The sequence below is a fragment of the Astyanax mexicanus genome, chromosome 11, assembly GCF_023375975.1.
Source record: "Astyanax mexicanus isolate ESR-SI-001 chromosome 11, AstMex3_surface, whole genome shotgun sequence".
Classification (NCBI taxonomy): domain Eukaryota; kingdom Metazoa; phylum Chordata; class Actinopteri; order Characiformes; family Acestrorhamphidae; genus Astyanax; species Astyanax mexicanus.
The window spans coordinates 25097879-25121194 of NC_064418.1; the positions used below are offsets into that span (position 1 = coordinate 25097879).

Sequence of the window (23316 nt, forward strand, 5' to 3'; positions counted from 1 at the left end):
TAATGAATAGTTATTATAAAGGAGACATCATTAGTAAGTAGTTCTCTGGGAGATATGTAAGTCTCAGTAATTATTGTGAAGTTATTAGTGAACTACTATAATCATTAGTTCAGTACTATCTACTGAGTAATTATTCAGTACTCCCTGGTAGTTAATAGAAAATATGTAGGTGTTAATGCAGCACTATTAATTAGTTCCTGCTTAGTTACCTATTAACTATGGAACAGTATTATAAAGTGTTACCCAAGGGTTTTGCTCAAGAGCCTAACAGTGGCAGTTTGCTGACAGTTCACCCAACAAAAGCAGTTGATTTCAGATTAATTAAGGAAACAATAAATAAGTATCCATACAGTTTTCTTAAAAAATTGAGAAAGAAAAGCACATAAAAAGCAGATCTTTATTTACAGAATTAAATGTATTGCAACATTGATGAAGAAAGTCATCTGAAGGTCAGACTCCTTAATAAATACTTCCTTTGAGTTATTCTTGTGGAAAGGCAGTCAGAACCACAATTCAGTACTAAAATAGGCATTGACAGCTAGATCAGCCCATAAATAAGGATTTAGCTTTTGTCTGATCTTCACAGACATTAAGTGCAACTACACTACAAACATGACAAGGTAAAACTGATGAGCTGTGTATGATGCAATTAAAAAAATGACAGGTTAAAATAAGAAAAAATCTCAAAAAAAAAGGTCAAAATAACTATACACAAAACGGTCTCTAGAATTTTCACATTTAATTGGATTTACATTAAATCCTAATTGCATTATGATGGGAATTTCAGTTTAAATAAATGCAATAAAATATAAATGAAAACTTGGACAAAAAACAATAACAAATGTTCTAACCCATCTTTGTTGTATTTACAATTTACATGTTTCTGTACAACACAAGTCTTTCTTGTATTTCTGAGTAGACGAACAAATTAAACCAATATACATCCTAAAAATATATGACTAAAAATATAGACATCCAGCAGAGTTTCATTGTTTCATTTCATTCTCCTGTTTCATTGCAGAGGCCATTGCAAGAAAACCAGGTATTATAAAATAGAGCATTTTACTATACTAATGGTAGGCAACTGTAAAGAAATAGATCACCCTCCAATCACATTAAAACTGTAGCAAAAGCAGGCATCTTTCAGAGTAAAGGAATTTGGTTACATACATGAAGTTTTGAGGTTCACGATCTACTAATTCAAAACACATAACTGACAAATTAAAAATAGGTTCATATTCAGCAAAAGTAAATCATTTTAAATACTCTTTTTCCTTTTTCCTCAAAAATAACTTTACTGTTATCATCTAATTGTTGTATATTTTCACTTGAAACCATACTCCACTTAATCCCTTTGTCATAGTTCATAAAATAGTTATTAATAACTGTAATTTTAAATAAAAGTTACAAAAAATGTTGCAATTTTATTCATGTGCCAGTTTCAACATTTCCTGTTGAACTGGCAAGGATAGAAAAGCAACAATTAAGACATGAGAATAACAGCAATAACAGCTTTTCCAGAAATAAAGCTTGAGCATGGAGTTATTGTAATACTGGTAAAATATCATGCTAGATTTTTTTTTTCTTCTTTGATTGTCATAATATTCATGAACACCATTTTGGTGCGTCTCACATGCATCTCAGCAGCTGACTCTGAAACATGCAAACACCCTGTTGTTTAATGAGAAGGCAGAATCATCTCCCAGCTTATATAATCAATCCCCACATACACCACATGTAGTCAGAACATTCAGACACCTCAGTTTAGCTTTCATCATCAGTCATACAGTAAAATGTGTACAAATATAAAAATAAGCTCATACTGATCTCATAAATTGGTCTCATCCCAGGTTGGGTCATTCAAATTCTTTAAAACCTTCCGTACTATCCTCTCCAGGTCTTTGCGAGCTCTCTGCTCCTCTTCCAGAGAGTGCTTCATTTTCTTATTGTCCTGTTCACAGAGGAACCATATAACCACAGCACTTCAAAAAGTGTACAATACTGTATTAACTTAAATGTGTTACATCCAGAAATGCATTACACAAAAGTCCAATGTGGAGAAACTTTATCAGTTACCTGTTTAAGTTCCTGGACCTCCTCTCTCAGCGCATAAACAACATCTACCAGACTTCTGCAATATAAATGAAACTGAGTCAGATAAATAGTTCTGTACTATTACAATACACGTATGTTACTATACCCTAGTTAGTTCCGACCCTGCAATGTGATTGGCTGACAGACATTCTAGGAATGCCAATATTGCATCAAAATGGCACTCTGACCAAAACTCTTCAAGTACTACTCACATGAACATAGTCACATTACCTAGCAACAATGGCAGTACTCCCCAAAAAAATTTTTTTTTACAAAACTGCCATGTTATAATTATCAAAATAAATTACTTTTACCATTAGTGCATTTAATAAATTGTATTAATATGTGTAGTAACAATCACAAATGAAATCTAAAATCAAACAAAAACTAAATCCTGCAGATTTTTAGTTAACTGCACAGCAATACTGTTGCTAGTTAGGAATGCTGTGTGGTTTGAAAAATGAAATAAAATCAACTTAATAAAGTGAACATGATCATCTGCTCCATATATAAAAAACAGGCCAATAGAATACAAAGCAGGTGAAGATTAAACAGACAAGTTTAAAAAGTACATTCCTAATATTTAACAGCTTTGGTCTTGTGTGTGAGGCCATGGGATTTTAATCTATACCTTTTTAATCTATAGCTTGACTTATGACTGAAGGGTGGAGTCTGATAAGGTTTTTGAAGTACAGTGCCTGATACAGGTGCATTTGAAAAAAAAATAATATCATTGAAAAGTTACTTTATTTTCGTAATTCAGTTCAAACTGTGAAACTCCCTTTTTTATAGATGTATTGCACACAGAGTGATCTATTTTAAGTAGGGGGGGTGACGAGACACTAATGTCACGAGACGAGACACGATACTGGGTTCACGAGAACGAGACGAGATTTAAAAATAACATTTTAAAGAAAATGTCAAAAATGAAAAATTGTTTGAGGTTTATTTGACAAAATCATATAACGCAAACTTAACAGACTGGTTTCTCTCACACATTGATTTTATAAGAAATAGGAATAAGAATAAGAATACAAAATAAAAATAAAACTTTTCAAGGTCTTATATAGTGCAAACAATAAGTGCAAACTACAACCAGTCATATTAAGCCTATGGTTTGTGTTTTTTACCCTACATTTCTTGTAATTTAACTATGCATAACCATAACCAGTCATATTAAGACTATGCTTCAAGTGCAAACAGAGACAGAATATTGTTTAATACAGTACAGAGCTAAGGGATTAGTACAACTGCCTATGAAACAGTCACGTGTACTATTTACTTACAGTATTTACTAGGGCTGTGAATCTTTGGGACTGTCGAGCAGAGTTTTTTAACTGTACCGCGGAGCTCATCTACTTTTTTTTTTTTCGCAAGAAAATATCGTCACATTTTAATCTCGCGAGATCTCAAGCCAGAAGATCTCGTCACACCCCTAATTTTAAGCGTTTATTTCTTTTATTGTTTATAATTATGGCTTAATTTTTATATTATGTAAGACCAACTGGAACTTTTGCCAGTGTGGGCAGTGTGCCAAATCCTGCTGGAAAATGAAATCTGCATCTCCATGAAAGCAGCAAAAAGTAAGAAGTGCTGTAGGATTTTTGCACTTGATATAACACAGTTGAACCAACACCAGCAGATGATGTGGCTCTCCGAACAATTAGTAAATTATAGCATTTCATTTGGAAATCAAGGGACCAGACTATAGTCTGTAGGAAGTGTGGAGAGGCACACAGTCCAAGCTGCTTGAGGTCTAGTGTGAAGTTTCTACAATTAGTGATGGGTTGGAGAAACATGTCATCTGCTGGTGTTGGTCCACTGTGTTTTATCAAGTCCAAAGTCAGTGCAGTGTTTTCCCGAAAAATCTTACAGCACTTCTTAATTCTTGCTTCTTTTATGGAGATGCGGATTTCATTTTCCAGCAGGACTTGGCAAAAGTACAAGTTGGTCTTATATAATATTAATATTATTATATTGATTTTTGGGTTTTTATTTGCTGTAAGCCAAAATTATAAACAATAAAATAATAATAATAATAATAATAAACGCTTAAAATAGATTACTCTGTGTGCAATACATCTATATAATGAGTTACTTGAATTACTGAAATAAAGTAACTTTTCAATTATATTCTAATTTTTTGAGATGCACCTGTAGAATAGAACTATTTTACATCTGATTTACTCTCCACTTTATCTTAAAATCTAATAAAAAAAAAAAACTGATGACAGAACTGTGATACAATCACAATAATACATTCAGGATTCGTGTATTGTTATGAGATGCAAACCAAAAAATATATATGAATGAATTGGTATCATTAGCATACTTTGTGGAGTCCCATGTGGTTTTATTTTGTGTGTAAAACTGACACTAACAATAATAGTAATGCAATTATGAGGGTGAAAAACAGACATAAAGGTCTACATACAGAGTTTAAGGGATTAAATATGAGAAAAAAAAAAAAAAAAACAGATTTAACAAGAAAAGGTTAAAAAGCAAATAATAAAACGTATTCTTACTTTTCCCCTATAACTGTCTGTCCATTGCTCTTCAGCCCTTCCACTGTCATTTTCTCCTCGGTTGGCACTATCAGTGCTGGAGCCGTGTCTCTCCGCTGTCCTGTTCCGAAAGAAAAGTCAAAGCCCTGCAGTTTTGTTTCTGCACATCTCCATGTGTAGTAGGAGTGACTGGTAAGGTCAGTTAAAAGAGACGTACATGCTCAGAAACAGTGATCAGACAAGAGTGACCAATCAGACTTCCAAAGAACTGTGTGTGAAACAGGAGTGAGACAAGTTAGTCATGCAGAGACGGGACATCTGAGACAAGAAAGAGACAGAGAGGGCCCCAGAAAGATTCTCATACATCAACACAGGTAACTTCTTGATAACGTGTACACAAAAAAAACAAAGGGTCATCAAAATTCTATTTAAAGAAATGCAGATTAAACATTCACTGTAAATTATGATGTAAGCACTAGTCCAGAAAGAATGAAATATGGTACAAAAAAGTCTAACAAAGTCAAGATTTATTGAAAATGTATATTACAATGACTGATCTGCTTCATAATTGAATCCGAGTGTGTCTATGTGGATATATACACGGTCATATTAGAATATTATGCCCACTTTCCTGTTTCTACAGGAGTCTACTAACTCCACTAACCATGTAGGAGCATTTTTGTTCTATGATTACAAACTGTAGTCCTTCTGCTTTTTTCTGCATACTTTATCTTCCTTTCACCCTGTTCTTTAACTGTCAGAAACCATAGGACGACCATTCTAATCACTGCAGTGACACCGACATGGTGGTAGTGTGTTGGTATGTGTTAAATAGGTACATATAGGTCAGACACAGCAGTGCTGTTGGGGTTTTTAAACAGCTTAGGCTACATGATGGACTGATGATGGATTAGAGGAGGTCCAACAGAAACAGCAACATTTTACATCTACAATGTGTACTAGCTACGTGTCCAATAGTGAACAGTGAGTGGATGCAGTGTTTAAAACCTTCAGCAGCACTGCTGGGTCTGAACCATACATACCAGCACAAAATATACTGATTCAGGAGACAACAGAAAGACCACAGTCTGTAACTAATAAAAAAAAAAAATCACAAAGGTGCTCCTATATGGTAGGTAAAGCAGATAAAATGAACAATGAGTTTCCACAGGGCGGTCATAATATGACTGTGTATATATGAATAAAACACATTAATAATATCTTCATTTCAAACCACGTAAACATCACTGACTTCTGATTTATACAGAGAGTTTGAATACCTGCACAGTACAACAGACAAAAGGGCAGTAAGTTTGTCCACTTGATTCATGTTTTCTTGCCTATTTTTTTGTTTAACCACAGAATAGAACTTGGTCACAAGGAATACTACACAACATGAAGAGTTATAGTCCTTTTTTGTTCAGGTACTAAGACAGATTTCAGATTTCTCTTTTGTCTGGTAAACACCTCATACATAAACAAGGAAAAGATCCTTCTTTACTTAAAATACTACAGGTATTCACAGAGCTTCATATGAGCAGCAAAGAAGCCTTCAATACCAACCACATACCTGATTTAAACTTATTCAAAGAAATGTATGAGCCCACATTACAAGTTCAACATTTCTTGGTAGACATTCATACCATATGCAGACACTATTATGAACATACATGTTACAATACAAGCTTTTAAATGTCCAAAATAATTCAGAATGCATGTTCTGTACAAGCTAAAAATAAATACATAAATATAAGACAGAGATACAGAATAATCCACTAATACTGCCTAATGTAACAAATCAAGATCTACTTTTTTTTAACCAAAGTTTTTCTTTCCCCATGACATTTAACTCTTCTATTGTCTTGCATCCTTTAAACACTGAAACCGGAGTTCTTGTGCCTGATGCATGTTCTAAGTAAACAAAGCCATTTTCAGTAATACTTCACATCTCAGATAAATGACAATACTACAATATTTACAGAGTTGTAGATCTTACAGTTTCTAGCAGGACAAGATCCAGAGGACGTTGCTTCAGAAGTCCACAAACTACTTTCTTTAATCTTCATGATGAAATACTAGTTAGCATAGAGGGAGAGAAAGGCATGTTCCCCAACTATTACATGAGGGGACACATTAAAAACACAGGCAAAAAAGGGCTTTAAGTTGTCAAGGCAACAAGGAACTGCTTTGGATAAGTGCACAAAAAAAGGGCAAAAGAAACTAAGCAAGGAGTGAGGTTCAATACAGGCATGTGAACAAACAAAAATAAATAAATACAATAAATAGAAAATATAAATAGATAAATATATAAATTAATATAAAATAAATAAATAAAACAAACAAAAGGAAATAAACGCTAAATAGCAGTGTGGGTGGGGGAGAGTTTAGTTCTGGTGGGAGATGTAGGAGCTGCAGCTCTTACGGGAAACTGAGCCCATTCTGTACGAATGGGCCGTCCATATACTGTCATAGTCCGAGTCTTCAGATAGATCCGACGTAGCTTCGGGCCGCGAGATGCTGCTGCGGCGGCCCAGAGAGTCCACGCTGGACTGATCCAACACGTGGTTATGCATCAGGTCGGTGCCCTGCCATGCTGATATGAGGGGAGGGGAGTAGAGGGCAGGCCAGTCACCACAGGGGATGACAGTCCCATCATATGAATGAACGGTGTGAGATTTCCCGATAAGACATGGGTGTCAAACCGTATGAATAAAAAGGTAGGAGGAAAAAACAAAGTGGGAAAAATAATGGAAATGGTTTTTGAAAATAGGAGAAAGGGTTATGCGTGAATGTGCAGAGATGAAAGCACACAAAAGAGGATTAGATAAATGAGCAGGGGATTAATGATGAATAAAAACAAAAATGAGTGAAGAGGAAAGAGAAAAAGAGGATATTGTTACCAGAGCCCTAAGAATGCCTTTGTTAAGATCAAACAGACCCAGGTTTACAGGTTTATGCAGACTTGGAATCATAAGAGACACACAGAGAGGACATCTAATAAGAGAGCAGGTCAGGTCATTTCTGGGAAATCTTACTTGAGTTAAGTGTCTGTCTGGTTTTGGCACTCGTACAGTAGGCCTCAATCACTTTTAGGATCTGAGCGTCCTCCTCCAAAGCTACGGTACCTGTTTCAGTAAGAGATCTGTTAGTGGTGTGTTTTTGTAAACTCTTACAAACAAAGTTAGAAAAGGGTTATTTGGGCAAAGCCATAAAATATGCCACTTTTGTAACAGAAGTGTGAAAAACCTTTAAATTGGTGAAAAACCAAGTTCTTCATACATTGATCTCTTTTACAAAAAAAATGAGTCTTACATGGCATTGTTCAAATAATCCTTTGGAGCTATTCTACTTTTGATAGTGTATTATTAACAGCAAAACAAGCCAACGTACTTTTCCTTAATGCAAACTCTTCATCAGATGGCTTCCTCTCAGGTTTCCGCTTGGGTAGCAGCTTCTTCATGCTTTTGGGGCTTTTACTGAGGTCCTGAAACAGTGGAAAAAGTAAAAGAAGGAAAGAGAAAATTGATGAACAAAGGAATTCAGAAGGATAATACATTTTGGAAAACTAATGCAATTAAACCAAGAACCCACCTCTTTATAACAAAGTGCAGCTGATGGTCTAAGTGGGGGTGCAGGCCGCAGGCAGCTAAGGCTCCAAGGCTTCTGAGTTTTGGGCGGCTCCAGAGGGCCCCACATCATGGTGCTGTGTGGAGCTCCATGAGAGGAAGGGTGTGGAAGGGTGTGGTAAGCAGGAGCCACAGTCAGGCCCCGGCTCTCGGCGTGTCTGGACGGTGTAAGCGGGTGGGATGGGAGCTGGAGGATAAAAAAAAAAAGCAAGTTCGAAGAATTACGATAGAATTACAATGTGAGAAAGCACAATGCACATGCTTGAAGAAAGAAAAAAAAAAAAAAAAAAAAAAAAAGAACACTTCACATTAACACCAAAACCTTATGTCTACTGTGAAACATGGTGGAGGATGCATCATAGATTGCATTACAGAAAACATGCTAAACTGAAATACATTTACAGAGAGAACGGTGCAAAACTAAACTCTGCGCAAATATTATTTGTATCTACATTTGCTTTTGACAAATGTTATTAAAGTCAAAGGTCAATTAAATGTTTGTGAGTTATCAGTTTAGCTACATTGTGTTTGTCTTTAAGTGAGACTTGCAATAATAAGACCACGTTTTATTAGAAATCTAAACACTTCCAAACAGCTCAAAAATGTTAATAAGCTGATCATGTATGAAAATGATTCATACAGCCACTTGGCATCAGCAAAATAATGCTCATCACAGCCCTTCAAAGAATTTGTCTCTATTTGAAAACACCCACCGTGTGGCAGGGCACTGTGAGTGGCTTCATGCTGGGGGCCGTCATGGTGGTGTGTTTGGTCTGTCGGTTCAGGTGCTCCAGCCAGTCCTGCTGATCCTGCTTGTTAAAGCAGACAACCTTCAGCCTTTCAAACATGCTTCCTGCAGGGATAAATCAAACACACTATATAAACCTCTGCACGTCCTGCATTCACCTCAGTCACATACACACATTTATTAAAAAACTGCCTGCTGTCTTAACTTAAAATAACAGATATAGTGCAGGATTATTACCCGAGAGCTCAAAAGCATTTTTGTAGCTTTCACAGTCCTCTAATGGCGTTACTGTCATGCAACTCAATGGTAGCTTGCCCTGAAAGGAAAAAAGGGGAAAGAAAATAATGTCTGCATACAAAAGAAGCAAGGACCCTTAATGTCTACTATGAATAGTCCAGCTGTGAGTGCTTGTGGTTTTAAGGGGGGGGGGGGGGGGATCAGTGCTTATTTGGGAAAGCAGTAGTATGTTTTATGAGCCTATATTCTGACCTGGTAGATGAAGCCACTCATCCTTGGGCTGGCAGAGAGGATAAGTAGGACGTGTGGGAAGAGCATGAGATAACGTTCATTCCTCTCCTAAAAAAGTGCAGTCGTCATTTCAGTTTGTCACGCAGAAATCACTTAATACATTCACACACAAACACACTAAAGCACACACATGCTAACACACGCGCTACACACACACACACGCTAAAACACACGCTAAAACACACGCGCCACAACAACACACACGCCAAAACACACACACACACACACGTTAAAACACACGCTAAAACACTCATGCGCTAGAACACACACGCCACAACACACACACACACCAAAACACACGCTAAAACACTCATGCGCTAGAACACACACACACTAACGTGTGTACACACACGCGCTAAAACACTCGCGCGCTAAAACACTCGCGCGCTAAAACACTCACACGCTAAAACACTCATGCGCTAGAACACACACACACTAACGTGTGTACACACACACGCTAAAACACTCATGCGCTACAACACACACACACTAACGTGTGTACACACACGCGCTAAAACACTCGCGCGCTAAAACACTCGCGCGCTAAAACACTCACGCGCTAAAACACTCACGCGCTAAAACACTCACGCGCTAAAACACTCACGCGCTAAAACACTCACACGCTAGAACACTCACACGCTAGAACACTCACACGCTAGAACACTCACACGCTAGAACACTCACACGCTAGAACACTCACACGCTAGAACACTCACACGCTAGAACACTCACACGCTAGAACACTCACACGCTAGAACACACACACGCTAGAACACACACACTAACATGCGAACACTGCTAAAACACTCACGCGCTAAAACACTCACGCGCTAAAACACTCCAGCAGCTCAGATAAGGGAAGGGTAATGTTATTTTATTCTCTATTCTGTTTATTGTTTATGTAAAAACTGGGTTTGCAACACTGAACATAAATCAAGCAATCAACCATTATTTACACTGGAGGGGGACACTCATTTACAATAAAAAATACAAAAAAAAAATGTAATTAAAAAATGCCGTTTACTATAGACGAATAAAATATATATGTAAAAAAGAAAAAATAGGACTTTTTAAAAAGATCATTAAAAATGTCACATAAAGTAAAGAATTTATATTGTATGAAGAAAAAATTATAGTAGTGAAAATAAAGTAAAATATAAAATATAAACTCATTAAATAAAACTAATTTCAAACAATCACAGGCTTTCACAGCCTGATAATAATAAAAGATTTTTCTTTAAGAAAACAGGTAATACCGCATTGCACGTGCTGCCAAACTCTGCTATGCATGCCTGCAGCTTTTTAATAAATTAATTTTAATAAATTAATTAATATATTTTAATAAATTTGCCCTGGTGATAAGAAACGAAGACTAAGACGAAGACATATAGCTTTATATTTCTGTGTATTTCAAATGTTGTAAGTTTTATAAAATTGACGGGCAGCACCAGACACCAGGGTGACAACTTGCTTTATTTCTTTTTAGATATAAATAAAAGTGAATTTCAGTTAAATAATAGCGAAGTGAATTAAAAAAAAACTTTTGAGGAAAAATAAGCATCTGTTAAAATTCTCAGACAGCAGAATGCCTATATCCGCTATATTAAGCTACAGTTATTAAGTCTGTGTACTGAACATAAATTTAATTCGTTATAAATGTCAGAAATAAATATAACTAATACTAACTTATAGTTACTGTGCACATTTTTAAGCATATTATATTTTATAGTTGATAGTTTTTTTATATATTACTTATCTCGGTGTGTCTCTCCACAACCATGCAACAACCAATCAGACTTTTTTCTGAATTTCCCAGGAGCAAATCAGTGCTCTGAAGGCAGACGCTGAAGATTTTAGGGCTAATTAAACAAAACTTTCTCAGCTGCGTGATTAGGGCAGTGAACGTGAAACGGAGAAAAAGACATTTAAAGAGGCGTCGTCAGCTTATAAATCCGCTGTCTGGGACCATTTTGGCTTCAGCATTGAGTTTGATGAACAAGAAAAAAAAGCACAGTGTGATATCAGTTGCCTGTTTTTGACTAATGGTAAGAATAAGTGTTCCTTTTTTATAATAGATATTGTGATTTGAATTAATCTGTGCCTTTTTCAATTTAATATTGGTTCTGCAAGTGTCAGTAGGAGTTGATTTGAACTAGAAAGGGCTAAAAACATACTGCATGTTGAAGCTAGATAATATCAAAACCGAACCGATACCGTGGCCCAAGAATCGCGATACGAACCGTGGCCACACTGTACCATTACATCCCTAAAATATATATATTTGTATGTTCTGTAATGTACCATTACTTCTGCACTACAATGTATTTCCTTCCAAATGTTCAATTATGCCAGTATGCAGTAATCATGCTTTAAATTGTGCAAAAATGTGTTCTCTGCAGATTATGGGACTGAACCATACTGGAAAAAATCTGTCTCTACATTACATTTTGTTCTGCAATATTTATTTTCACTGTAAAAAATATTGGACACTTTAATAAGATTTCTGCAGTCAAAACATGTGCACATTTTATGCATTCAATCCTGTTGTATCAAGCACCAAATACGTTTAAAAAATGTTTATTTGGCACTGTAACACTGCACATCCTGTGATGTGACTATTGTCCATGCACACATTGGAACCAGCATTATGAAACTATATATTGTGTGGTCCTATAAGAAAATATGAACTTATTTTCACTTGATCTATGAACATAACCTTAGCTTGCAACTTTAAGGTAGTTCATTTTGAAGTGTATTTAGGATCATTATCCCGCTTTTTTTTTTTTTTTACAGATATAGTGGTCTGAATTAATCTAATATTGTTTATATACTTGCATAGGAGCTGTGTGTGCGTTACTAGAGGCTTCTACAAGAACACTTAAAAAAAAAAAAAAAAAAAAAAAAAAAAAAAAAGTCAAAAGTCGCGTTACCCATCGAAATATGCTGCGTAGTGTCTCTTCGTATGTAGAAACCCAGAATTTTGACTGATTTTTAATGATATATATATTTTTTGGGGTGCATTATACAATCTGAGCTTAGTGTTATTGTTTGCTAACCAAAGTTTAAATCGTTCTTCAAATAAAAAACTGAATAAAGGTTACCTTATATTTAACCTGATACTTTTCACTTTCGAAAGATTTTTATACTTCTGCTGGGAGCATTCTCAGTTTGTTTAGTTGTTTAGTTTGTTGAAATATACAAACTATACATATCTATTAGACTGCTTGACCTATACATTTACACTGTAGAAGCACAGCTCAACATAGTTGCATCAGTGGGCAACCACCGTGAAAAATAGCTATATAGCAGATACACTGTACTGTGTTTCTTTGTGTTTTTGTCTGTTGAGATGTCAATGTTTGGACTAATGTTTGATTATACTCCTTTCTTGAGAAAAATATTTATTCCTGTGCATCCCTAGTGTATGGTGGGACATCAGTACTGTCTCACCTCACAGCCGTGGTTCTGTACCATGGCTTGGCTCATGAAGAGCACAGAGCCCAGAGTCTTAATGTCCTCCCCCTCCCACAGCCGGACGGACTCAGTGAGGATCTGAAGCTCCAGCTCCTTACGCTTCCGCACCTCCTGACACTGTCCCTGTAACCATGGAAACACAGTGTGAAAAACAGACTGGTTGCTATGGCAATGGTCCACACCTGACTGGCAAGGCCCAGCACCAGGACGTCAGTGTGTGAGGAGATATGAGGAGCACCATACAGAATACTAACAAGCAGTTCATAGCAAAAACTGTCCACAGAGGACACTTCATTTATACCAAGCATATGTACTTAAAACTGGAACTCACAGAGAGATTCTTGAAGGCAGTCATGCACTTCTGAATTTCCATCCGATCTGGGTGACCTTCCTGTGAAGAACAAATGGAAAAACACAATGATGTGCTTGTATTGTTTTCTAATTTGGAAGGCCAATTAAACAATCCCTGTTCATATGAACTCTTTAACATAGCTGTTAATAGTGAGTTTCTTACCTCCATGTGTCTCTCCAGCTCCTTCAGCAGTGTAGGGTATTTGTCTAGTCTCATGAAAGGTTTGCTAAGGCCTGTGGTCAGAATAAGGATGCCTGGAGAACTTGCCCCTCTGCCCTCCATAAACTCTCCAAGCTCCTCACTACAAAAAACAGACAAAAACACACACACATAGTGAATGTGATTTTATGACTTCTTGTACAATTCATAAATCCACAAGTAGGGCAGACTGAAGTCTCTTACCTGTGATCAGTCAAAATGTTGACAGCTGATGGATGGTTGGAGCAGTAACCAAGGTACAGGGCTCGCATTTTGGGCATGAGGTTTAAAAAGAAGCCCCCCACCTTCTGTTGCAGCTCTGGAAGTCTGAACACAGACAAAAAAGGTTACGGTTTTGTCACAATTCTCATAGCTGCCATTTAATACTTTAATAAGCATTGCTAGTCATTTACCCAATATATGAAGGTCCCAAACAACCTTCATTTAAGATTAACACCATTTCATTCTTAAATGTTTAATTAAAGGAAAAATGTCCATAGTTTGATTTGCTAGAAGATAACATACTTGCTCTTCCACTTACATTGAAGTTTCTGCCTAATTAACAGTGTATGTGTTGAGCCTAACATAAGCATAGCTGTTTAAACAAATACTTTTGTCATGTGGAACACTAGCAAACTTAAAAATAATAATATAACCAATAATACTTGCCTCTAATGCTAATGCTACGGTGGCCGAGAAAGCCCAGCGCAGTGCAAATTGAAAAGCGCTGCAAAAGCACAAAACACATCCATCAAAATTACAACACAGGCGCAGCAGCTAGAAAAACGCGCTGCAACTAGAAAAACGCGCTGCAAATAGAAAAACGCGCTGCAAACAGAACCACAACACAACGGAAGTGAGTCACAACACAACGGATTTTTCCCGGGGGAAAAATTTACCAGCTAAGCTGCGTCTTCAGTAACGTCTCGGACTTCACTATGTGTACAAAGGACAATAAGTGTCAAACAAGGCGTTTTGTGAAGCAGAACTTTTAATAATATGCACACAACCGTGGTAATCACAGGTAATAAACATTACTTACTTTTCAGAAGCTTGTTTGCCACTTATTGTCCTTTGTACACAGCTGGTACAGCATCTTTTAAGGTCCCCCGGGAAAATTCCGTTGTGTTGTGACTCACTTCCGTTGTGTTGTGGTTCTATTTGCAGCGCGTTTTTCTATTTGCAGCGCGTTTTTCTATTTGCTGTGCCTGTGTTGTATTTTTGATGGATGTGTTTTGTGCTTTTGCAGCGCTTTTCAATTTGCACTGCGCTGGGCTTTCTCGTCCACCGTATAATGCTGCTCCAGAAGTACTAGCTGGGGTTAGAAGCAGACTACAGGCTGATAATACTCACCTCTGAACGGCAAAAGAGCTAGTGCTTAGCACTGTTAGCGGCTAATGCTAATACTGCTCCAGTCTCTGGAAACAAAACTGAATCTCCTTCCAACCTGACTGGTAAAATTCATACATACAAAGCACCAGATTATAAGGCGCACTGGATTATAAGGCGCAATGACAATTTTTGTAGAAAATTAAAGTATTTTAAGTGTACCTTATAGTGTGAAAAAATATGGTAATTATTTGCTGTATCACACAGAGACAACATTCCATATGGAATCATATTGAAAATTATTGTTGTTTATTTATTTCCACAAATGTTTGATTTTATATGTCCAAATATTTGTGGACATTTGGCCCCAGACCTATGTTAAAGCATAGACATAAGGTTTATAAAGCCCTCCATCAATGGGCTACAGAGCTTGTTTTCTACATTGATGGCACGCCATCCTAATTAATACTTTTTGATTTCATCAACACTCTTTTTGCTGAATGCAATCAAATCATCACAGCAATGTTCCAAAATCAAGTAGAAAGCATTCTCTACACAGTAGAGACATTTGTTATTAGAGATGGATAGACATTATAAACCTTACATCTATCCATCTATTTCAAGAACTCACTGGTCATCCCATCAGCGGAAGCACAAAGCCTTGGGGTAGTAATGGATGACCAGTTATCAATTTCGAGTCATGTTGCAGATCTGACTCGGTCGTGCAGATTTCTCCTGTACAACATCCGAAGAATTCGGATTTTTCCTGCAGAGGTCAGTATAAGAAAAGCAAAGCTCACAGGATGCCAGCCCCTCCAGCACAACACAGATCTTAATTTCATTCAGCTGCCCTTATCTCTTCCATCATACTGTCAATTATATCACTCGGTACTCACTTGGTGCAGTCTTCCAGTGACTGAACAAGGGTTTGTTGGAAGGTGCTGATTTCCTCCAAGTTCCCCAAAATGACACTGGCATCTGCAGAGCTAAGCCTATGAAGGAAAGAGAGATTCACAGCAAGACAAACAGACAGAAAGACGGAAAAAGAAAGAGGAAGAGAATGAAAAACACAGACAGAGAGAGGGAGAGTTATAGATAATTGTGCATAAACCAATTAAAGGAAGATAATCCAGGATTACGCAAGATCGGTTATATACACAAACAGATCCATTATTTGTGTGTGCTCTAGCTAAGCTGTAATTAACAGCCATCTGTTCTTCTATAATCAGCTGTTGGAGAACGATCATGTGAACCATGTAAATTCAGAGAATATTTAAATGCAACCTCCACATATTAATTAACTGTAATTAAAGATCACAGTACAATAAAGGTAAAGATAAAGGGTTTTAAAGGGTTTATAAAGATAAAGGGTTTTAAAGAATTCTATACAGACAACCCTGAAGCATTTACAGATAAGGGTTCTTTCAGTTTATACAATGCAGCAGGTCTAATCACTCCCAAATACTACAAGAAGAGGAGAGATAACATCCATTTTTACAATGGAGACAATGAGGCTTACTTTTCTGTGTTCTGAAGTGGTCTCAGGTAGTTTGAAAGAAGACTCTGAAGATCCTTTGAGTATTCTGTTTCTGTCTCTAGAATGTTCTGCAGCACCTGTACACAGATAAACAAAAATATATTTTTAAATGATTTGTATTTAATCTGGCTGGCAGTGTTTTAGGCCAAACAACAGCGACAAGCCTTTCCACAAACAAGCACACAGATTTATAGCATCCCAACATATAATAAATTGAGGCAATTCAATTAACACATACAATTTCAGAGTATATTTATGCTGATACGTAGGGTATAGATTATACTTTTGTCATGTAATTCAACCTTATGTATATAGTATAAACTATGTCGTGTATATAGTAAATTTTACTATATGCTACAGATAATTCTATCAAGACAGTCCTGTGCAATTTACATCTATTTACTGTAGAAACTCACACCCCAATGAAAATGTAATCAATTAAGATGCCCTACGGTGAGTTCAAGCATGACATCACCCTAAACTCAACTCATCACAAAACATCATACAGTACAATGAATCGTATTATGTAACCAAAACACAATCGGTAATAAAACCATAACAACTTTGAAAGAAAAAAAAATTTAAAGTTTTCTGCACAAAGTATATTAATTTACATAATTGTGCTGAAGATGATAGAATGTAGGACTACACACACTCTAAATATCTAGTAAGCAGTAGCACAGACAGACATTAAAAAGAAACTCTGACAGAACTGGGACAAGCTTACATAAATGTCCATCAGAGCCCTTAGGCAAGTCAAACTTCACTATTAGAACAGTCAGTGACGACTGCTAATGCAGCCTCAGAAAGATCACAAACTCCTCTCCCAAAAAGTCTCTATTTATTCTGTTTTTTTTTATTATAATATTTGTTTTATAAATGTAGATCAAATTTTGCCCAATAAATTGTGATAAAAAAAATGGGGATGCACAAGATATTCAGCACTGAAATGATTGAGCCACAAATAAAAAAAGCACTATGTGTTAATTCTAATAGTGAAAAGACAGCATTATTGATACAGAACAGTAACTCCTTTATTGTTAAGTCGTACTGTGCTTTTTGGGTATGTCTTCTGGGATGTTAAAAATGATCAGTATTTAAAAAAATGTAATCTTAGGTTTGTAATTGCTTTTTTGAAATGCAAGACAAAAATACATTTAAACTATTTTCATCATTCACTGTTGAAAAATGTGGCAAAAATAATGAAAACCTTTCAAAAACAGTTTACACTATTCAGCCTTCAGCCAAATATTTTACTTTAATTTTAATTCATCTGATGAAAAACAACTTACTGGAAATAGCAACCTCAAATACAATATTAGCAAAGGGTTACAATAATAATAAAATACTTACCAGGTTGTAATACGTTTTGCTAAGAGCAGTTGTATCAAAGCCTTTAGGGGGACTTTTAAGAGTTCCAGATTTGGGGGAGACTTGTTTGTCTGTAACAAAAAAATGCATCATCATGAATTAACCAATACTCCAAAAACAATAAAATGATTTAAAAGATGCCGTTGCTTTCACATGAATGACACTTGCCAGAACCTTTGACCTCTCTGACGTAGTTGCTTGGAAACCATCCTGTCTTTCCATTAATGCTGCCCTCCCACCATCCCCCCTCCTCTGTGCGGGTGACGTTGATGATGTCACCCTTGTTGAAGGAGAGCTCATCCTCATTGGTCTGCTGGAAGTTGAAGCGAGCTTTCACCACCAACTGGGCGTTACTGTTTTCTGTCATATCCTAAAGCAAGAGAGACAAACCTCAAGATTTAATGTTTACAGGACTCAAGGCCCAGAAATGCTTGATAAATGGAACATTAGACAATTACAGGAAAGAAAACTACATTAAGGAAGTGATTATTGTGTTAGCTCCTAAAATAAAAATTATCATATGTCAGTTTCATTCCCTTATCTAACAGACGTCTGTCCATCCAGGACTATAAAATAAGGCTGCTCTATTATTGAAATAGCTGTTACCTTTACCCCAAAGTGTACAGATGCTTTAAGATGCAGTTCTGTTGATAAAGATACCAAAGCTTTATCGTGACTTCTGCTACCCACCAGGCTTCGGAACTGGTTATGGAGCAATTTGGATGATCGGCCCAGCGAGGTCTGGGAGACCAGAGATTCGAAGGACTTGATGCGGTGGGCGGAGGAGTGGCGCGTGCATACAGAGTCACTGCCAATGCCGATATCTTTTCCAGTGCAAAAGAAAAAGGGAGAAAGATAACATGTTCAATACAGTATCATACAGCAGAGAATGAGATACTGTTCTACAGGAAAACTCCTAAAATAAGGAAGTTAAATAGAGATAAAAAATCATTCAGTACGGCAATCTTAAAATATGCATAATAAAAAAAAAGAGATGCAAATAGTTGAAAGTTGGCAGGAACAGGATGCTTTTTATGTTATTCCACAATTTTCAAATCTCAAAGTTCTCAAAGTTCATACACTGCCTGGCCAAAAAAAAAGTTGCCACCAAAAAAAGGTCACACACTAATAAATAGTTCAACTGTCTATACTAGCTTTGATTGCAGCATGCATTCGCAGTGGTATTGTTTTTTAACAAGCTTTTGCAATCAATCCAGTGTTGCATTAATTTTTCACCAAGATCTTTGAGAGCATTGATGATGGTAGAGTCTGACTGCTGCACAAAGTCTCCTCCAGCACATCCCAAAGATCATCAATGAGGTTAAGATCAGGACTCTGTGGTGAACTCTCAATCCATGTCTGAAAATGATGATCTCATGCTCCCTGAACCACCCTTTACAATTTCAGCCTGATGAATCCTGATATTGTCATCTTGGAATATGGCCGTGCAATCAGGAAAGAAAAAAATCCATTGATGGAATAACCTGGTCTATATTAAGTATATTCAGGTAGTCAGCTGACCTCATTCTTTCAGCACCTACTGTTGCTGAACCTAGACCTAAACAACTGCAGCATCAACCCCAGATCATTTACTTAGTTAAATTCAGGACTTTCTTTTGTCCAGGCAGTGTACTTTTACTGACAGAAATATCAAAGTTCTCTTTAGTGCACTATTAGATGTTTACATAGAAAATGCTTAAATCTGTCCTTAAAAATATTTGTATATTCAGCTCACCTGCGGTCACTTTGTTTAGTGCAACCAATGTCGTGAGGACTTTGCTGAAGTTCTGGCCCTGGACCAGGTCACTAGGCTCAAAGGGCTACAAAAAAGACAGAGAGGAAGTTATGTCACACTTTACAAGTCAGGCTTGAAAATCAGAACCATTTAAAAGCCAGATACTGTCAGTTCAAGCATATATAGAGACAGGCTTGTTTGTGGTGTTGGTGTATTTATACTTCGTAATTCAGTTCCAGAAAAAAAGTGAATATGCCTTTTAGTGCATTTAGTCCTGATTACGGTACACAGCTTTCAGACAGACATACTGGACACTGAACCAAAAGTTGTAAAGAACAGATACAGAGATAAAATTACATCAATGACTGCACATATTTTATAGTGTATGATTGGTGTAAAAAGCAGTGTTTGCACACTGATTTATTAATGTGGTAATGTTTCAACCTCTAGGATCTTTATTAGGCAAATTAGGTTTGGTTTGGTACATTGGTGTTTTGTCTGTGTCCTGCATCTGTGTTTCAGAATAGGTGAATGTGAACACTCATCTTTTCTTATCAAAAATATTCAATTCAGAGCTCATAAAGAAATAACCAAACAGCCATGTGTCAAAAATATTTTGCACATCTCAAAGAAGAAAGAAGATACAGCAGGTCATTCTGCGTTTGATCTGATTAGACATCCTTGCTCCATGCTGCATTTATACTGCCCACCAGAAGTGAAGCAAAAAGTAAAAGCTCAAGAACTTTTTTTGCTGTCATGCAAATACCTTGCATCTACATTTTGTCTTTTTTAGGGTATTTTTTACACCTAAAGGTCCAGTCCACAGTGTGCTCAAAGGTTTGTGTGAGTTATGTTGTATACAGTTAATTTTCCTGGTGTTGTACAGAATTAGTCTCCCTTTCACAGGCACCCACATGTTTCCCCTTGGAATATTTTTCTTTTTCCTTCTAAATAACACACTTAATCAGTTTGTGACAAATCTGAATCTGTCAGACTTCCTTAACACTGTGTAAATTTTTAGGCTGTACTTACAGAACTGATTAAATGCTTTGGTTACTTTACCAGGGTGACTCAATTCAGATTATTTTGCCTCATATTAAACAGATCTGATTTCAGGACTGTGTAAACAGCAAATGCAATCTTTTCATATCACCCTTAAGTCAGTTTTCTTATGTGGTTTCAGATAAGGCACATCACAAGATCAGGTTCAGATTTTTATAAAGAAAGAATAGAGAGACTATGTCAAATTACTAGTTCACGTTTTATTTGAAATCACTGTTTAAATATGACAAATATCAAACAAGTAAAGTGATTTTTGATCACCACATTGACGAAGGTGTTTCCATGCTAGCATATTCACTCACGCTTTTGAGCCAAATTCTGCATTGATTATTGAAGTGTGTAACATGATTATAGCCTAAAATGATTGGCTTTCACTTAGACTGAACATTAAGAAGAATGTTCCTTCTTACACTCTTTTAACAAAGCTTTTCAAGTCTGAACACACCCTTAATCCGCAGGATACATCAGAGCCAATGTTAGATTCCTCTGGAAGCAAAGTGTGGTGGCAAGCATTACTAATGCTAAGAAGAATTAGGACAATCATCCAACCATTACTAACTAAAGCAAAACACTGTGGCTAAATGACATCCAAGCAATGTGATGATGACTTGCTGGTTGAGTTACACAGATTAACTACAGAGACAAAACTAGGCAGAGGCTCATTCTGCCCGCAGTTCTGACACACAGACAAAACAGTGGGGGAGAGAATAAGAGAAGGAACAAGTATTAAAGACTGCTCTCTAAAGCTTAATTGGACCTGATATTTCAGAAAATGCGCATTGCAGACACCTTTTAAGAGTGTCTTCTCTTTTTAATATGCAAACTTCTTTGGCCTCTGTTGTCTATATGGTTGTCTGCAAGACTTTCAAAGTGTGGTTTGTTAGAAGTGGGCTGTGTTTAAGAGCTCCTGAACAAAAATGTGGTATAAGAAAAACAACTGATGTCTTCCAATATAGTCTCTTATAGTCTTCCACCCACTCAACTTTGACAAGAGAAAAAAAGTAGACAGATATAACAAAATGAGTTGACAATTCCTCTAATGCAATTCAACAGCTCATACACAGCTTTGGGGGAAAAAAATAAGAGACCACTTAAAAATGATATGTTTCTTAGATTTTACCAAATTGAAAACTCTGGAATATAATCAAAAGGAATATGGATGATCACAAGCCATCAAACCAAGCTGAACTGCTTAAATTTTCACACAAGGAGTGGAATAAATTCATCCATAAGCAGTGTGTAAGTCTGGTGGAGGAAAGCATGCCAATCTGCATGAAAACTGTGAAAAAAAACAGGGTTATTCCACCAAATATTGATTTATAAACTCTTAAAACTTTATGAATATGAACTTGTTTTCTTTGCATTTTTTCATTCTCTGAAATAAGTGCTCTAAATGACAATATTTCTATATGGAATTTGGGACAAATGTTGTCTGTAGTTTAAAGAATAAAAAAAAAAAATAATTTTACTTAAACATATACCTATAAATACGAAATATGAAACTGAATCAGAGACTGAAGTGATCTCTTATTTTTTTCCAGAGTTGTATATTAAAGTATATTAAATGTTTTAATCACAGTTGGATTATTTTAGTAACGCAAAGCAACACATTTAAAGGAATTCCATCCTACACAGTGTATGAACAAAAATGTGGGATGTGCAGGTTAGGCAGTCTCATCATCCACCAGTCGGCCCACTCACTGTCTGCTGCTGCTGCTATTTCTGTGCTCTTACCAGCAGATTTCTTTTACTATCAAATTTATATCTAAATGAGGAAATATGCTGCCCTGGCTGTGTGATAATCACTGATGCAAGACAAACTGTTAGGACTCCACCATTGATCTTCTAAATTCAAATAACTGCATTTCCTGCATTACAGGCAGTTTATCTCCATAATCTAAAAAGACTTCTCAGAATTTATGTTAAAATCACAAGCCTGAGCGAATGAAACTAGCAGTTATGCTCTTGATATGTCACTGAATAACAAAAAAATAAATGAACAATCTGCCAGTGTGAACTGATGATTTGATAGAAAGTAATGACTAGTTTTTCAGGGGCAGTGACTGCGACAGACAAGTCCCACCGCGCTTCCCTTTCTCTTTCCGCTCTGATTACGGATATGCCCGGGGAGAATGAGGGAGTAATGCATGTGTTTGTGTGTGTGTACACACATATATCTGTATTACCAGCCAGCGCTTCTGGCAGTCTGTGTGCATCTGTATGCATTGGTGTTGCCCTAGATACAGAGTTACATTCAATTAGTGTCTAACTTTACATCCTGTGGTCATCCTGAGCAGCAAGATGACTCAAAAAAATGCACTGCAACAAACACAAAATCAATCTGAACCTGCACTGCAGAAAGTGACCATTAGCAGGGCCATGCAATGTAGAAGCACAGAAAATACAAATTAATTTATTCTAGTGACTAACAAACAGTACAAATCATCAATTACACATCTGGGAATGGCAAAAAAAATGGGAAACTGGCAACTTGATGTATGTTGCTGCATTAGAAGGGCTACATGGTCTGTAAAGTGGAGTAACTGCTGTTTAAGCAGATTATTATGCTGTCCTGGATAAAATTACAATTTCCACCCCCTACAAAATAAGCAGCTTTTGGCTCTACAGCACAAGTAGTCATGTGTACAGAAAGTAACTGTTCATAATCTAACAACAAACACAATAAATACTGTCTACGAGCGATATGTGATAAATTGAGTCAGAGTCAAACAAATAAAGAACGTAATGAGCCGTGCCA

The 23316-nt window shown here is 36.5% G+C and overlaps 1 protein-coding gene across 8 annotated transcripts in view; it reads right to left on the reverse strand.

The window, feature by feature from the left end:
- Positions 1–383: 383 nt before the first annotated feature.
- The window catches only part of arhgef7a (Rho guanine nucleotide exchange factor (GEF) 7a), a 28801-nt gene continuing 5868 nt past the window's right edge, over positions 384–23316 (reverse strand). For 2 of the 8 annotated variants that reach the window (XM_007255571.4, XM_049484995.1), the window contains 19 exons: positions 19497–19581; positions 18368–18585; positions 17930–18131; positions 17744–17832; positions 16373–16467; positions 15750–15845; positions 13729–13851; positions 13489–13627; positions 13306–13365; positions 12951–13097; positions 9462–9548; positions 9210–9288; positions 8938–9077; positions 8190–8411; positions 7989–8082; positions 7634–7723; positions 4620–4719; positions 2077–2131; positions 384–1951 (listed from right to left, as the gene is read on the reverse strand). In XM_007255571.4, the coding sequence (XP_007255633.1) occupies positions 1829–1951; positions 2077–2131; positions 4620–4719; positions 7634–7723; positions 7989–8082; positions 8190–8411; positions 8938–9077; positions 9210–9288; positions 9462–9548; positions 12951–13097; positions 13306–13365; positions 13489–13627; positions 13729–13851; positions 15750–15845; positions 16373–16467; positions 17744–17832; positions 17930–18131; positions 18368–18585; positions 19497–19581 (2244 nt within the window). In that variant the 3' untranslated portion in view covers positions 384–1828. Of the gene's footprint in view, positions 1952–2076; positions 2132–4619; positions 4720–4815; positions 4867–5108; positions 7192–7633; positions 7724–7988; positions 8083–8189; positions 8412–8937; positions 9078–9209; positions 9289–9461; positions 9549–12950; positions 13098–13305; positions 13366–13488; positions 13628–13728; positions 13852–15749; positions 15846–16372; positions 16468–17743; positions 17833–17929; positions 18132–18367; positions 18586–19496; positions 19582–23316 lie in introns of those variants that run through there. The other 6 variants (XM_022680430.2, XM_007255574.4, XM_007255572.4 and 3 more) reach the window with 6 other exon arrangements.